At 38.3% G+C, this 15,890-nt stretch overlaps 1 protein-coding gene across 5 annotated transcripts in view; it reads left to right on the forward strand.

Annotated features, from left to right (window-relative positions):
- The window catches only part of USP24 (ubiquitin specific peptidase 24), a 62,432-nt gene that overhangs the window by 19,810 nt on the left and 26,732 nt on the right, over positions 1–15,890 (forward strand). For all 5 annotated transcript variants that reach the window (XM_041421926.1, XM_041421927.1, XM_041421930.1 and 2 more), the window contains exons 9-30: positions 124–198; positions 934–1,092; positions 2,154–2,268; positions 2,777–2,880; positions 4,026–4,133; positions 4,596–4,691; positions 4,792–4,953; positions 6,792–6,899; positions 7,503–7,652; positions 8,295–8,426; positions 8,966–9,077; positions 9,314–9,390; positions 10,267–10,407; positions 10,562–10,615; positions 10,795–10,910; positions 11,596–11,662; positions 11,825–11,935; positions 12,314–12,412; positions 12,490–12,660; positions 13,257–13,342; positions 13,482–13,575; positions 13,837–13,992. In XM_041421926.1, the coding sequence (XP_041277860.1) occupies positions 124–198; positions 934–1,092; positions 2,154–2,268; positions 2,777–2,880; positions 4,026–4,133; positions 4,596–4,691; positions 4,792–4,953; positions 6,792–6,899; positions 7,503–7,652; positions 8,295–8,426; positions 8,966–9,077; positions 9,314–9,390; positions 10,267–10,407; positions 10,562–10,615; positions 10,795–10,910; positions 11,596–11,662; positions 11,825–11,935; positions 12,314–12,412; positions 12,490–12,660; positions 13,257–13,342; positions 13,482–13,575; positions 13,837–13,992 (2,493 nt within the window). The remainder of the gene's footprint in view (positions 1–123; positions 199–933; positions 1,093–2,153; positions 2,269–2,776; positions 2,881–4,025; positions 4,134–4,595; positions 4,692–4,791; positions 4,954–6,791; positions 6,900–7,502; positions 7,653–8,294; positions 8,427–8,965; positions 9,078–9,313; positions 9,391–10,266; positions 10,408–10,561; positions 10,616–10,794; positions 10,911–11,595; positions 11,663–11,824; positions 11,936–12,313; positions 12,413–12,489; positions 12,661–13,256; positions 13,343–13,481; positions 13,576–13,836; positions 13,993–15,890) is intronic.

Consider the following 15,890-nt stretch of genomic DNA (forward strand, 5'->3'; position numbering starts at 1 on the left):
CTCCAAGGTAGTGGTGAGCTTTCAGCTAAGTATTTCCTTTTGCTGCAGTCACATCTTTTGAGTAATGCAATTGATTTCAGGAAGCATTAAAATGATTGTCATGCCTTTTCTCACGTTCTTTAGCCCATGCTGGATCCAGTCATTCATAAAATGATTAAATATGTACAGAATGTAGAAGAGAAGGACTTGAAAGACAAGGTAATGTTTTACATATTAAATATTTAGGAAGAACTTCCTGCGTGTCTTGGAAATGCTGTCTGTGTAATTTAGAACAATAGCTTTCTTCTCACTGGCAGGAATACAGCCTGTTCTGAATTCTGACTGAATGACATAATGAAGATACATTTATCCAATTCTATGCTATACCCTTTTCAGTAAATATCTGGTTTATGACCCTTTCTTAAATATTTTGCTACTGTTGCTATCAAACTTCTAGTTTTGTTTGTCCCCTTGTGCAGCATGCTGAATGCTCACTTCTCTGACTCAGAGATATTTACTGGCTTGCAGTCTGTTAAATTCATATTACAAATTCATATTGTTGCAATAGCTGTTTGCTTCTGAGAATTTGGTAGTAAAGTGTCTGTGTAACTTGTGGCTACTTCCTGCATTACCCTGAATTTGGCATTCAGTTCTATTAAATTGTGTTGACTTTTTACTTAGTTATAAATTGTTAATTTTAAACATGAAAGTATTCATACGTTGCTGAACCAAAAGAGAGCAATTTACCAAATCTGAAGCTTTAACCAGAGGTTTAATTATCTTAAAATTTCTACTGTCCAAGTAATACTTTCAGATGTCCCAGGTACCGTGTTTTGATGAACCAGTCAGTTTGGTCACTAAACCCACCCTTTGTGAGTCACTGACATCCGTAGCAGAACAGCAAAAATACCAATGCCTCTGTTTGTCCCTTTTTTGTTGTTTTGTTTCAAACAGAGACTGGTGAGTATCCCTGAGCTCCTGTCTGGGATCAAACTGCTGTGTATGCGCTTCCAGCCTGACCTGGTCACGGCGGTCGATGACTTGCGGCTGGACATTCTGCTGCGCATGTTGAAATCCCCCCACTTCAGTGCAAAAATGAATTCCCTCAAAGAAGTAGGTTGGCTTTTTGCCTGGCTGTGTGTGTGCACAAGGGCATGGGTTTGGGTAGGGTGGGTTGTTAATAAGCCACTGAAACCACGGCCTTAAGAAAAGAGATGGCGCAATATCTCCTTGCAAGTTACGTTGCCTTAGCAAAAGCTCAGTTCAAAATAAACACCAAAACAAGTTAATATAACAGGAGTTGTTTATAGCATTAGTAGCCATTGCAAGGCTTCCCTGTTAGACACAGTTTGAGAAGTGCATTGTTCTAAGAAATGCAATTTTAGATTGGTTTATAAGCAGTTCATTGAATATTCACTCTGGGATAATGCTGAGCATCCTGAGCTATATAACATTTTTCTTCTTTCACTGAGAGGAAACAGAAAAAACCCAAATGGGACTTAAACCTATATCAATGTCTCAGTCTACTCATATCAGGTCATTGCACTACATAATTGTAGTATTTTATATAGTATTTTTTATTACAGTTGTATGTGGACACTGTAGTGTTTCAGAGTCCATCTTTGCTGCTTTTTTCCTTCTCTATTTAAGAGAATATTGAGATGTTAAACCTCATTGCTGTTTGGTTCTTAATCATAAATGCTGTGTATCCGTGGTGAATTTATAAAAGTGCAGCTTTTGAAGATTTTAGCAGAAATGTGCTTTTTCTCCCTCGAGTGAGGAGCCTGTATCAGTTCAGTATTGGATAAAAAGTAGGACACTGATTTGAGTGGAACAAGCAGAAGCCTGAGATAACCTACTTCTGGCATATCTGTAGAAAGATACCTGGCAGTACAGGCCAGCTTTTCTATGTCAGACTGAGAATAAGATTCTGCTGCATCAGAGACTGATGACATGGTGTTTCTGGCTTATTAAAAAACAAAACCAAAAAGTTAAAAAACCAACACCCTGCAAAAAACAACCAACCCAAAAAATCCCAAACACCTTCTCTACTCAAAATATTGCAGGATTCACATTTAAGCTTCATCATGAGCCTTTCTGAATAGATTTCACTCTGTGTGTGTGTGATGCAAGTGGGATTTTTTTGTTAAAGTCTTACATTTTGCAATTTTTAGGTAACAAAATTAATAGAAGACAGCACTGTGTCCAAGTCAGTGAAGAATGCAATAGACACAGACCGACTGCTGAATTGGCTTGTGGAGAATTCAGTCCTGTCAATTGCTCTGGAAGGTAAGAACTCTCCCAAAGCCTTTTGGCACATGCCTTGAATGACTTAAATTTAAAAATCCCATATCTCCCTTTCAATACACTTTAATGAGCACTATTAACCAAAGAGTTCAAGGAGTTTGTTGTCTCCAAAATAAAGTGAAATCCTGCAAATTCTGTCCTCTTCTGTCATCTAGTCCTTTGACATCTGTGCAGATGTCTTCTGCTGTACTTGGGGTTTTTTACTCAAAGATTGTATATTGTTAGCCTCTAAAAAAGAGAGAAAAGAGGTGTTTTACTCCTCAAGTAGTAACATTCTGTAGGAGTACTATCAGATGTATGAAGCAAAAATAAAAATAGAAACAGCCTTGTTCTTTTACTTTGTACTGATACTTGTCTGTAACAGTAAAGACCTTCCAAATGAAGATAGCTTTGTTCTCTCTTTTAAGATAATTAGTTCTTTTATATAAATTTAATGTATCTAATACTGTTTGAGATATATTCATTGAGTTGTCTTTCTTTGTTTTCACAGGTAATATAGACCAAGCACAATACTGTGATCGTATAAAGGGAATTATTGAACTGCTGGGCAGCAAATTATCTTTAGATGAGCTCACTAAAATCTGGAAAATTCAGGTAAGCAATCAAGACTAGGCAGGTGCCTTTAGAATGTCTTACAAACAAACATTCAAATGAAGGGATTTTTTAAAATAATCTATACATCTCTATTGCAATGTGGAGGCATTGAGATTTTAACAGTATAATTAATGCAAAGAGTTCCTTCTACTTCTTCCTTTACCATGTAAAATCCATTGTTCTGGCAATTTCTTGCATCACAGCTGCTAAATCCTGTGATGAAGTTCAGTTCTTTGCAACAAGTGTTAAGGAACTGCAAAAGTATTTGACTTGGCATAAGAGGTTGTTAGCCTGAAACAGATGACAGGAATATTTGTCTAGACCAAACTAAGATATTAATGTTTGTGGCTGGAGGTATGGATTTAAAGTCAGAGTGTGACTTTACAGAGAGTGGGCTCCAACTGTATGAATTCCCATTTACCTTCCTGTACAGACATATAATTGACTGACAAGTCATCTTTTGGCCTTCACTTCAAGGATATTCAATTTATTACTGTGTGGGGAAGGTGGTTTGAGTGTTTATGTAAGTGACACATGGAAACTTTGACAAGAAACTAATCTTCCACTGCAGGAAATGGTTTTCTTCTCTGTGCAAATGTTGATATTTTAGACTAAACTCGTTGAACACTGTCAGGTCTGCAGTTTGTGTGGCATGGTAGCAAGGCTTTAATGCTTAGCAAAGTTGAAATGTGATTCTAGCTGCCGCACTTTTATTCTTTAATAAAAAGCAATACTTCCTCCCCCTCTCTGGCTGTTGTTACCATGGTGCTCCCATCCATGTGGGAGGAGATTTTGTATTGCTCATTTTTGAGTAAAGCCTGGAAGAGTTTCAAAGATTCAACACCTCACACGTGAACCTCACCAAGCAATAGAAAAGGTGATGTTTGTACTGCTGCCACTGCAGCAGCTTCAAGCTGTTGTAATAATGGCAGACTTGTAGTTTCCTGCTTTAAAATTAATTCCAAAGACTTCTCAGCCAGAGAAATGAGGAGCACAGACAGTTTACTCTGAGCTTGTGTTTCTACCTTGTCAAAAGCTGCTGTTCTCACTAATTAGTGTAAGTAGTAGGATAATGCTTACATGAAGGTTTTTCTCTGGCTAGTTTGGGTTGAAGTCCTACCTTCTTGTGTTTTCCTCCTTTTCAGTCAGGACAATCCTCCACTGTGATTGAGAACATACACACCATTATTGCTGCAGCTGCTGTGAAGTTTAGCTCTGATCAGCTCAATCATTTATTTGTTCTAATCCAAAAGGTAAGTTTTCACATGAATTTACATTCCTTAGGAAGAGAATTGATGAGATGTACTTGTGCATCCAGCCTACTGAAAAGCAAATACCTTGAATACATTTATATTTTCTATATAAATGTAAAATTTGCTATTAAAAAACACTTTTACTACAAACTTTTATGTTAACCCAGGAGCCTAACCTGCTACTGTATTGCTAATTGACTTGGATTTTAAGTACATTAGGTAGCCAGTCCTAAGGGACTTAAAGTGAGATTTTATTATTATATTTAATCCTTAATGGTATTTGAAAAGGAGTTGAGCAAATTAGTGCTATAATTCCCAGCAATAAGGAAATACGTATGGTGGAAACATACTTGCTTGTATTTTGATTTTCCGCAGTAAAGCAATTGTGTGTTATATTTTTGTGTGCACTTGAGATGTAGCTGGCTGACAAGATGCTCTGACATTGATTTCTTTGCTGTCCAGAGCTGGGAGACAGAGAGTGACCGAGTGAGGCAGAAGCTGCTGAGCCTCATTGGGCGCATTGGCCGAGAAGCACGAGTGGAAACAACCACTGGCAAGGCAAGTGGATGGTTTTCCTTTGGGTTTTTGATTTATTACATGTAGAGTTGCTAGCCTTTGTACTTCCTAGTCCTGACTATCCTTGCTCTTCTTCCTGCAGGTTCTGGAGGTACTTTGGGAGCTGGCTCATCTTCCAACGTTACCGTGTAGTCTTATCCAGCAGGCCTTGGAGGAACACCTGACAATCCTCAGTGATGCTTATGCAGTGAAAGAGGCAATCAAAAGGAGCTACATCATCAAATGCATAGAGGATATTAAGAGGGTTGGTTTATTATTTTATCTTTTCCAAAATGAAATCTTATCTAGCCTCGATGTTGCCCTTTTCTTTCAAGATGCACAAATTGTGTGTCCCATCTGTAAGTTCTTACCTTGGGGAGTCCTCGAGAGGGGTAGGCTTTGTGTGAGCCACTTTGTTGATCATGAGACTCATAGTAAGTCTCTTGCCTTTGTTTTAAGCAAATTTTCAGCACAAGGAGTGATCAGTTTATGGGAAACTACCAGGATGGGCCCAAGGTTAGAATTTGCAAATGGAACCACTGTAAAGGTATGTCAGTATTTTAACTGTCCCTTTCATGTGAAAGCCTAGATTAGTTTATTTTGAGTAAAGCATGTGTTCTGGCATGACCATTAAGTCTCAAAATGCAAATCAATATTTCAGTCATAGTAGTTTTGTATTTTAGTAAAATACTTAACTCTTTTCCTGTAACATAAAGAAGCCATTCCCAAAGCTGCCTGTACTGTTTCCTGGCAGCAGCAGAGATGTGCATGGCTTAAAAGACTGCATATATTCTCTCCTGCACTGTTCACATAGCAGGCAGTTTTTCTTCAGGCCTGCAGGAATGCTCCTGTCTTCTTTTTTTCCAGTCTGAAGTATGCTGTAAATAAAGAAAATAGCTTGTACTTTATTGTTCCTTTCTTTAATGGTAAAATAGGTTTTGTCTGTGTTGCAGCATCTGTAAAGGATTTTAGATGTTTAGGAGTATAATATGTTGGTTCTTGTTACTGATCACACTTCTGTGTGTGTGTGTGTGTGTTCATGAATATGAATTTCAAATCTTAGCTTCTCAATGTCTGAAAGTTGTAGGTTTTTTTTCTTTTGGATCTTCTCTTATGCTTTCTTAATCTAATTCCTTTTAATTATATTCTGTCAAGGGCTTTTACAGAGGTGCTGCAGTGGGAAACTAACAAAAACTGTGATTGTAAACTGAAGGGATTGGGGTAACTATACAGCAGAGCTCTAAGATACATGGTGTTCTTATTTCCCTTCATTAGGGAAATGAAGACATAAACTGGGAGGGAATGTAATGTCAAAGCAGCTTTCTCCAGTTTGTGAGGGAGTCTTCAGTGGAGAGCTCTGTTATGGTTAGGTTCCTTTAGCCTCTCTGAGTGTGTAGGTGGTATTTGGGTGTTGTCAGTATGTAAACCAGACATCACTTCTCTGAACAAGCAACCTCAGTACTGGTCTGTGTGGTCAAACTTTACAGAAAATGAAGCCTCCCAGAAAAGTGATGAGCAGTTCTAAAAATGAGGTAGGAGGGTTATTCTTTGTAGGATCTCTTTCAAAATGCAGCTTAAATGTCCTTTGCTTCCTATCAGGGAGCTGCTTACAGCACCAATCAGAAATTTCTCTTAAGCCTCAGTGGTATTTGAAATGCTTTCTTCTGTTGCTCTTCCTTTAGCAGTAAGTAATATCATTTGACTGGATTTGCCCTTTGATGCCCTTTTAGACCTCTTTCATCTCCCATAATTGAGGAAGGTGGTGGTTATCATCTCTCCCTGGTGCAACTGAGCTCTTTTTGGCTACTTAATTTGCATGTTCTGGAGCTGGCAAGGAGCTGGCACTTTGGGCTTCATAACAGGGATAGCAAAATGGCATATGTGTGTATCAAGGGACTTGTTGTAGGAAGTGAAGAAGGGCACTTTGAGTGTGTTTGAAAAGAGAGCAGGAGCAAGTACCTGAAGCCAGCAGAGATGGTAGCTGTTCTTTTGAAACAGCAGCCTTAACAGATATCATTAGGCTTCCAGAAGTCTGAGAGGAAGGTTAATCTGTTGTTGAGCACATACCACATGTGTAATTGTTTTTACCTTTCCTGCTACCAGTCGTCCCAGCACAATAATCCTCAGTTTGTGTGGGTGGTGCCAGCCCTGCGTCAGCTCCACGAAATCACGCGTTCATTCATTAAGCAAACTTACCAAAAACAAGACAAGGTAAGGCTCTATGCTGACAGGATTGTTGAAACTTTTGTTGTGTCTGTGTAGCTCAGCCAAACATGGAAGTTTGAATTTAGAAAAAAAAAAAAAATTAGCTAATAAACAATTTTAAAAGTAGTTTAGTGATGTAGCATAAACAAACTGTTGGAGTAGAGGTGCTGTGCTGTCCCTTTGAGTGTGTGTGTGTATGTATAAATCTGTTTGCTGTGTCAGGACTAATTTGTTTTATTCTCAGCTTTTTGTAGAATAATTAACTGGCATGTTTGTGCTAAGAAATGAACAATGGCTAATGTTTAGACCAACTGCTTTGTAATTGAATTGACATTGACTCTTGGAAAACAGACTAAACTACCAGCAATCATGTGTGCTGTAGAGTGGCTGTGTGGAGGTGTGGGACTTTGCAATCTGCTGCACTTGTGTTTCAGCACATGCTGAAAACACCAACATCAGGGGGTTGGGTGCTTGGAAGGGGAGCAGCTGACTCTGAGTGGGGGTACATGACTCCTCCTGGTGTCTGTAGAAGAGCAAATTGCTGTACACACATCCCCGTTTAACTATCGTTTTAAAACCATCTTTTCTCTCTTTGATTTTATTGCCAAGAGCATTATTCAAGATTTAAAGAAAAACTTTGAAATAGTGAAGTTGGTGACAGGAAGCTTGATATCCTGTCACCGTTTGGCTGCATCTGTGGCAGGCCCAGGAGGGCTGGTGGGAGCAACACTGGTGGATGGCCGATACACTTACCGCGAGGTACCGGATTTCTTTCCTTCTTATTTCATTTTTGAAATTCACTGGTGAATAATTATTTGTAGCTCTACTACTTACACATGAAGGCTTGTTGTACCATTGTTGTTATATGGAAGAAAGCTGTGTAAACCTTACACAAAATTACAAAATTCCTTAGCAAAATCTGTACCTGGTGAAAAGTAGATCTCCCCATCCTAGGATCTGTTGTTGCCAAGCCTGTGCAGCTTCCAGCTTCTTCACCAGCTTCACTTCCTGGTGGAGATGATACCCTTGAGTGTGTTGTGAAGCTCTTAATACCTGCAACAGATTTGCTAATTAGCACATAGAAGCCGCACACACAAATAGCAGTTTGTTGCTAATCCTTTGATAATTATTTTTTCCACACCAATTTTGACTTAGTGTCAAATAATATCACCACCAGCAAAGTAAGAGCAAATCCAAGGAGACTTCAGTGTTTGTTTTTAGAAAGGTAGCCACAAAGTATGTTTAAAATAGAAATAAATCTCACAAACAGTTTCTGTTTCCAGGCTTTTCAAAGTGTACTGCTGTTTGACAACTAAATTTGCAAAAAAAAAAAAAAATGTTCAGAGTACTTGTTTCAGAAAGAAAAGTCTTAAGCTTGAGTTTTTGTTTCCTCTTTCTCAGTATTTGGAGGCACATCTAAAATTTTTGGCATTTTTTCTACAAGAAGCCACCCTTTATTTGGGCTGGAATCGTGCCAGGGAGATCTGGGAATGCCTTGTAACTGGCCAAGATGTTTGTGAGTTGGACCGAGAGGTAAGAAAAACTTGAAAAGTTGGTTTCTGTGGTTTGCAGAAGGAATTTTAATGATCATGAGCAGCATGTGTGTTTGTTGAGACATGTGGAGTGTGAGTAGCAAACACATACTAGTCATGCATTTTATGCTTTGTGCAGGCTACAGCAGCCACTGTTAGGAGTTCACTTATGGCCAGGATGCTTTTTTAACATCGACAAACATTTAACATTTTTTGTTAACAATTGACAAAATTTGACTGGAATAGGGACATTGGCTGGGAGATTAGTTGAAGATGCTGGTTTGAAAAGGGTACCTGGAGGTTGGTGCAGACACAAGGATACATTCATTATTTATGTGAAAGAAGACTATGAGGTACCCTAAAGCTGCAATGCAGCCTCTATAACATGTGAGGTTACCAGCAGATGAGATTTTGAACCTCTTGCTGTAGATAAAACTTTTGCAAGATGAGTTACTGTGGTATCTGACATAGTTTGCTGTATAAAACTATAATATTTGATGTGACAATGGGGTAAAAATTATGTCTGCCTTTCATTCACAGATGTGCTTTGAGTGGTTTACAAAAGGGCAGCATGATCTGGAGAGTGATGTGCAGCAACAGCTCTTCAAAGAGAAAATTCTTAAACTGGAATCATATGAAATTACTATGAATGGTAAGAAAATTGATTTGGTGAACAGAAATATATATATACCAGAAATTTGCTTCCTAAGCCTTCAAATCAAACATCTAACCAGTTCTACAAATCAATGCAATAAAGGGGTCTATCATTTTGAGCTTTATTAGTTATAGAGGGAAAAGTTCATCTCCTGTATTTGATAACTTTACTTTTTAAATAAAGAAACTAAGTCTGACAAGTATAAAAAACCTGCATTTTTTTTTCACTTTCAGGTTTTAGTTTATTTAAGACATTCTTTGAAAATGTGAACCTGTGTGACCATCGACTGAAGAGGCAAGGAACTCAACTGGTGAGTGTGTCGTGGCAAGTTTGTTCCTGTGTCCTACCTGTGTCCTCTTAGGGACAGGAGGAGGTGAGACAAGGATTGGGTAGCAGCTGTTTGACGTGGTCATATTTGTATTAAGGACCAGATTGTCCTTGTAGCATTAACATTGTTAAATTCTGAAGCTAAAATTTTGACAATTTCAGCAGTTAAAATTCAGCAATTGAAAGCTGGAAGCTGGTTTGTAGCTTGTAAAACTTTGCAGGAGGAAGGGCTGAACTATTTTTTTTAAATAATAATGGATTCTATTGTGCAATTTTTTTCTTCTCCTTAGCAGTGAAAGTTTTTTTTTTAAATTATTTTTTATTTTTCTTCTCTGCAAGGGAGTTGGACTTAATCATATTTAAATTCTAACCTACCATAATTTTTAACTCTGATCCTTCAGTGGTTTTGTTAAATTAATGGTTATATGTTAAGTAGTTTTCTGTAGGCATTTTAGATCTTTATCACAGAGAACTTACTTCAAATGCAGAATTTTTTGCCAAGTATCATAGCAGGTTTTGTGACAGTTTATTGTGTGGTTAGTTACCATGTTGACTTTTTTGAAACTAATTCCATTCTAGATTAAATTTCTCCATGCTTTTAAATTTTTTCATTTTTCAGTTGGCTTGACTGAGATTGTTCTTTGGAACTTGTTTATACATCAGTAAACATTTTCTTTTTCTTGTATAAATACACAAATCTGCAGCAGCTGGTTTAACTTTGCACTGTGCCAAAGTTTGGCAGCATGTTGGAAAAGAAAATTTTTAAGTTTAATCAAAAGGTGCTTTTCCAACACTTTTATCCCTGTGGTTCTTGTGTAAGAAATCCAGTCATGTTTCACTGTTGTTCTTCCTTCTGTAGAGCGTAGAAAAACTGGAGTTAATAGGAATGGATTTCATTTGGAAGATTGCAATGGAGTCACCAGATGAAGAAATTGCCAATGAAGCTATTCAACTGATAATAAATTACAGCTATATTAATCTAACTCCCAGATTGAAAAAGGTAGGCATATATTTGTACATAAATGTGCTTTGACATTCATAAAGTCTTGATACTCTGCATGTTCAGCTGTGTGATTTGTTGGCTTCTGTCAGTTTATGAGTAGCTCCCATGATTTTAGTGTAAGTTCTAATTAATTTGTACATTTTATCTTTAGGATTCAGTTTCACTGCACAAGAAATTCATTGCTGACTGCTACACACGATTAGAGGTAAAGGACAAATTTTAATTCTCCTCGTGCCTACATCTTTTTGGTTCTGTTTCTTAGAATAAGAATACTTGTCTATGATAGTTCAATTTAATGAAAAAAAAATTCTTTCCACAAATATTTTTTGTCCTCTGAGCTTTCCAGGACATCCTGACTGTCTCTTGCTCTGCTCTGTGTTGCAGGCAGCCAGCTCTGCGCTCGGCGGTCCAACATTAACACACGCTGTCACCAGAGCTACAAAAATGCTCACAGCAACTGCCATGCCTACAGTGGCAACATCAGTTCAGTCTCCTTACAGGTAGGCCAGCCTCTCAAAGAATAAATATGACAGTAGACATTTGCTCCCAGCTGCTTCCCACAAGGTTTTGAGTGCTAATTAAAATTCTCAGTGGTTGGTAGTTGTACATTCTGGTGGTTCCTCAGCTGAATATTCCAATTGCTGTGCAATGGGAGTTCCAGAGATTTTTGAAAAAACTGTGTTTAAAAACAAAACAACAAGCAAACAAAGAAAACCAAAGCCAAATAGACATTAAAAAACCCCAAAAAGACGGGTCAAAACCAAAAAAACCACCCTACCTCAAGACCCCCAAAAACCAACCAACCAAAATAAAAAACCTCACAGGTTATTACCAGCCTATTAATCATATAATATTTCTGAGGCAGTGGGATTTAGGTGTGGTTCTTCTTAAATTAGGAGAGAAAAGATTGTCTTTTCAAACTCGAGCTTAATTTAATCATACCTGAATATGAGTAATTTAAATATAGGAGCATAGGGTGGGACCTTCAGAAACACGAATCTTCCTCTGAAGCTGGCAACATCTCAAGCAGTACAACATGAGCCTCGTTTCCTAGTTCATTTCTGCTGAATTAACTCCAAGTTTAAGGAGGTGCCTTCAAAACCAGGCAATTCATGGTAGTTACCCGTGGGCGTTGGAAATGAATCTGCGAGACAAGTTACTCTTGTTTTCCATGTTTATCTTTAGGTCAACCAAACTTGTAATAATTGAGAGACTGCTGCTGTTGGCAGAGCGATATGTGATAACAATAGAGGTAAGATGTGTAATTTCCTACTAGGCAAGGCTAAGAAAACAACTTCCAATTTTATTAAAAACCAGTAAAAGTTATTTAAACATGCAATCCTAGTTACCCACCATCACAGAAATGTCTTTGTTTTCAAGAGTGATGCTTACTGTCATCCTTCTCTTCCTGTAGGACCTTTACTCCGTTCCCCGAACTATTCTACCTCATGGTGCCTCTTTCCATGGACATCTTTTAACCCTTAATGTTACATATGAGTCTACCAAAGATACCTTCACCATAGAGGTAGGTGTGCCCAGCCTGTGGGTGCCATGGACTGTTGGTTATGTAGCCACTCTTGGTGGGTTTTATGCCTGGACTGAATAGAGTAAGATGGTTATAAAAACTCCAGTCAACTTGAAAACTCTTCTTCAAAATGTTAAAAGTATGTATATAAAAGTGTTTGTGGATCAAATGTATTTTTATCATTAAATTCCAGGATGGGAAAAATCAGTTTTTTGCTCACTGTGGGTGTTGGAGCATTTCTGTGCTGTCCAATCCTGACACTCTTACAAACAACACTTTTACTACCCTATGCAGGAAGACTCTTTAAGAAGATTTTAATTTTTCTTGGCATTTACTGCTTGAGCAGACTTACTGAACCAGTGTTGTTTAATTTCACAGGCTCATAGCAATGAAACTGTAGGAAGTGTCAGGTGGAAGATAGCAAAGATGTTGAATTCACCTGTGGAAAATATACAAATATTTGCCAATGACAGCCTGGTATGTTAACTACAAAGAATTCTTTTTCTTTATGAATGAGTCTTTTCCAGAACTAAACAACAAATATTTTCCTGCAGCTAACAGTAAACAAAGATCAGAAACTACTCCACCAGCTGGGCTTCTCTGATGAGCAAATCCTTACAGTAAAAACATCAGGAAGTGGGACTCCATCAGGGAGCTCTGCAGATTCCTCAACCAGCTCCAGCAACAGCAGCAGTGTATTTAGTTCATCCTATGCAATGGAACAGGTACAGCAGAAAATGACCTGAAACCTTCCCTCAGATTTTTCCTGAAGCAGGGATAGATGGGGGAGCGAGTAGGAGCTCCAGTAAGATCTTCCAATCTTTAGTAATCTGGTTTTGCTTTCAAGCTGCAATTGAACCAAATTATCTAAACACCCAACTGCCTTGTGCATGGAGGTTGGGTTTTATAATCTGTGCTCTGTCACCTGTGGTAGCCAGCTTGGTGTTTATTCATCTCCGCCTGGACTTTTAAACAAATAGGACCCATCTGGTTTAATTTTGAGACTGTATATTTGTTGAGGGTAGAGATTTCCACATTTTCACTACTAAAAATCTGCAGTATGAAAGTAAGAAGTATCAACTGGCATGTTCAGAGCACTCTTGATCTCCTTTGTATTTTGCTTGTCATAACAGCTGACTTCAAAAATTGACTGTTAAAAGGGAAATGGAATGATGTAAATGTTGTCTCAGCCTAGAAGGTAGCTGGGATTTCTGTGGGTCGGGTTGGCATCTGGGCCATTTGCTTCAGTGAAGAGCTCTGTTAAATTTACCTGTAAGAGAGAAGTGAGAAAAAGACCTTTGTATTTCTGCTCAATTCTCAGGAGAAATCCCTCCCTGGAGTCGTCATGGCTCTCGTGTGTAATGTGTTTGATATGCTTTACCAGCTTGCCAACCTGGAGGAGCCAAGGTAAGCAGATTAAATGGTTGCTAAATATTAAAGAATTGCTCCCAGTGCCCAGTTTGAATATTCCACTCTGTGCAGGCATCCACCAGGCCAGTGTGGCTGAGCCCTTGTTTTGGGTATGTGACTTGTGATTTCTTTTCAGGATAACACTGCGAGTGAGGAAACTTCTGCTCCTGATTCCCACTGACCCAGCTATTCAGGAGGCTCTTGATCAGCTTGATTCCCTGGGAAGGAAGGTATGGATTAAATAATTGATCATGGTGAGCTACACAAAGGATTTTACTACCAGGTTCCTTAAATTCCCTGTCAGAGTATTATACACAGAGGGTTTGAAACTACGGCAAAATATTGTTCATGTTAAGTCAGTGTTCATTATTGACTTATTTCCAAACAGTCAGAGATGAGAGGGTTATTACAGGGGTTGTAAGAAATGGATTCCAAATTACGGCAAAACAGAGGAGTCTCAAAATATTTCTTCTGTGGCTTTTTCCTCCTAGAAAACACTGCTTTCAGAATCCAGTTCTCAGTCCTCAAAATCCCCATCCTTGTCTTCAAAACACCAACATCAGCCCAGTGCCAGTTCAATACTAGAAAGCCTTTTCAGATCTTTTGCTCCAGGCATGTCCACATTCAGAGTGCTCTACAATTTAGAGGTAAGAAAACAAATTTGCTTTTTTTCTGTGTTTCTGAGCAGCAAGAGTTAAGTATTTCTAGGTTTTTTGGGCAGGAGTCCACTGTGATGGGGTCATTATGAAAACTGCAAATATTGTGACACAGCCTGCTTTTATACATGTGGTAAATTTTACACAGAATGAAAGGGACAGAAAATTTCCTTTTAGAGACTACTGAGAAACCAGGCCCTTCTTCATGTGATTTTCAAGGTGGAAGAAGTGTTCTGAAGGAAGTGGAGAGAAGGAAAGAAACATCAAATTTTTATTGTTTTGATATCATTCTTGCTTTAATCTTTAGATCCCTGAATATGCAATTTTTAGTGTGTGTATATATAAAAATATATATATATTTTTAAAAAAAAAGTTTGCCCTCAAAAATTAATGGCAGCTATTATAAGTTGGATTGGTTTTGCTTTATTAAATTTGTCAGAAATTTCTGTCCTGTGTAAGTCTCCTATTTTCTGTCTAAGGAGGAGTGTTTTTACAAAGCATTCAGCTGGGAAGAATTTTCACTATCCAAACATGCAGGGCTTTTGCCAAGAGGCCTCTGGCCTGTTTTGGCTGCACAGGTAGAGTGGAATATATAGAAATCTTTTACCCCTAAGCATTCTCCTACATTCTTCAGCCAAAATCCTGGATAGGGCCCTGTAAAGATGCTTTCCTAGAGTTCAGAGAATGGATTTTAAGAATTACAGGAGTTCAGCTGGTGTTGTTGGTAGGACACAGTAACCTGCACGCTAAAAGCTGGACGGTGTTTAGTTCTCCTTGCAGGTCCCACTGTTTATAAGGACCCATGACAAATGTGATTTGAATAACTTGAGGTTGGAAGACCAATTCCCAACTGCTTCCAGAACATTAGACAAAATTATTCTCTTTCCTTCATGGTGTGTGCCAAGATTACTGTAGGAATTTTCTTGTGGTTGCTTCCCTTTAGGCTTCCACAGTCTAATGTTAGCTCTTCATCTTCCTACACTGTCATCACACTCCTTCCTTAGGATTCCCCCTTTTCTGTACAGCTGGAGTGAAAGATACTTGATTATGTCTTTGGAATATGTTGACAAGTTCTACAACTCGAAGAAAATGGTTTAGGGTGTCTTGTTGAGCTGTCAGGTTATATAGCAGTAGATGGGACAGTTATCTGCTGCTTCTGTGCCAGAGAAAATAATAAAAGCAAGTAATAAATTGCTTGCTTTTCTGGCAAGGGATGAGAAGTAATAAATTTGGTTAGATTTATATGAGAGATTATATGAGTGGACTTGTTCCTCAACGCCAGTCAAGCCAATTGAAAGATGGTTTTTCTCAGAAAAAGGAATATGTGCTTTTCTATCCCTCAGCTGGTTATCTGGTGAAAAGATGGGAACCAGTCTGAACTGCTTTCTGAAAAAAATGTGCACAGGAAATTTGCAGAACATATGAAAGAGATGAAAATTGAATGTTGCAGATGTCCAGGGCGTGATAAGATTTCATGCCTGGAACTGTGTAAAACATTCTTCTGATCTGTGAACCTGGAAGAGATGTATTTTGTTTGCAGCATTGTTGGCTGTACATGCCAAGGAGACTTTTCAAGACAGTGAATAATATCTGTGGGTTTTTTTCTGGGATTTTGGGAGGGCCCAGGGTTTATTTGGTTGATGGTTTTGAGGTTTCTGTGGGGTTTTTTGGTTTTTTTTTTTTTTTTTTTTGGTGGCTTGGTTGGTTTGGGCGTTGGATTTCTTCAGTATCTTGATCTGAAACAGATTATAAACATAAATGAGAGCTGACCCTCAGAGACCACAGACTTCCTTCTGGCTGTGTTTCTGAGTGTATTTGCACTCTGAAATTTAGTGCTGATTTAAAACAGGAGGGATGATAGAGTGGTGATGTTCATAAAGCCTCTAGAA

Source organism: Onychostruthus taczanowskii, unplaced genomic scaffold, assembly GCF_017590055.1.
Source record: "Onychostruthus taczanowskii isolate IOZ18803 unplaced genomic scaffold, ASM1759005v1 scaffold7, whole genome shotgun sequence".
Classification (NCBI taxonomy): domain Eukaryota; kingdom Metazoa; phylum Chordata; class Aves; order Passeriformes; family Passeridae; genus Onychostruthus; species Onychostruthus taczanowskii.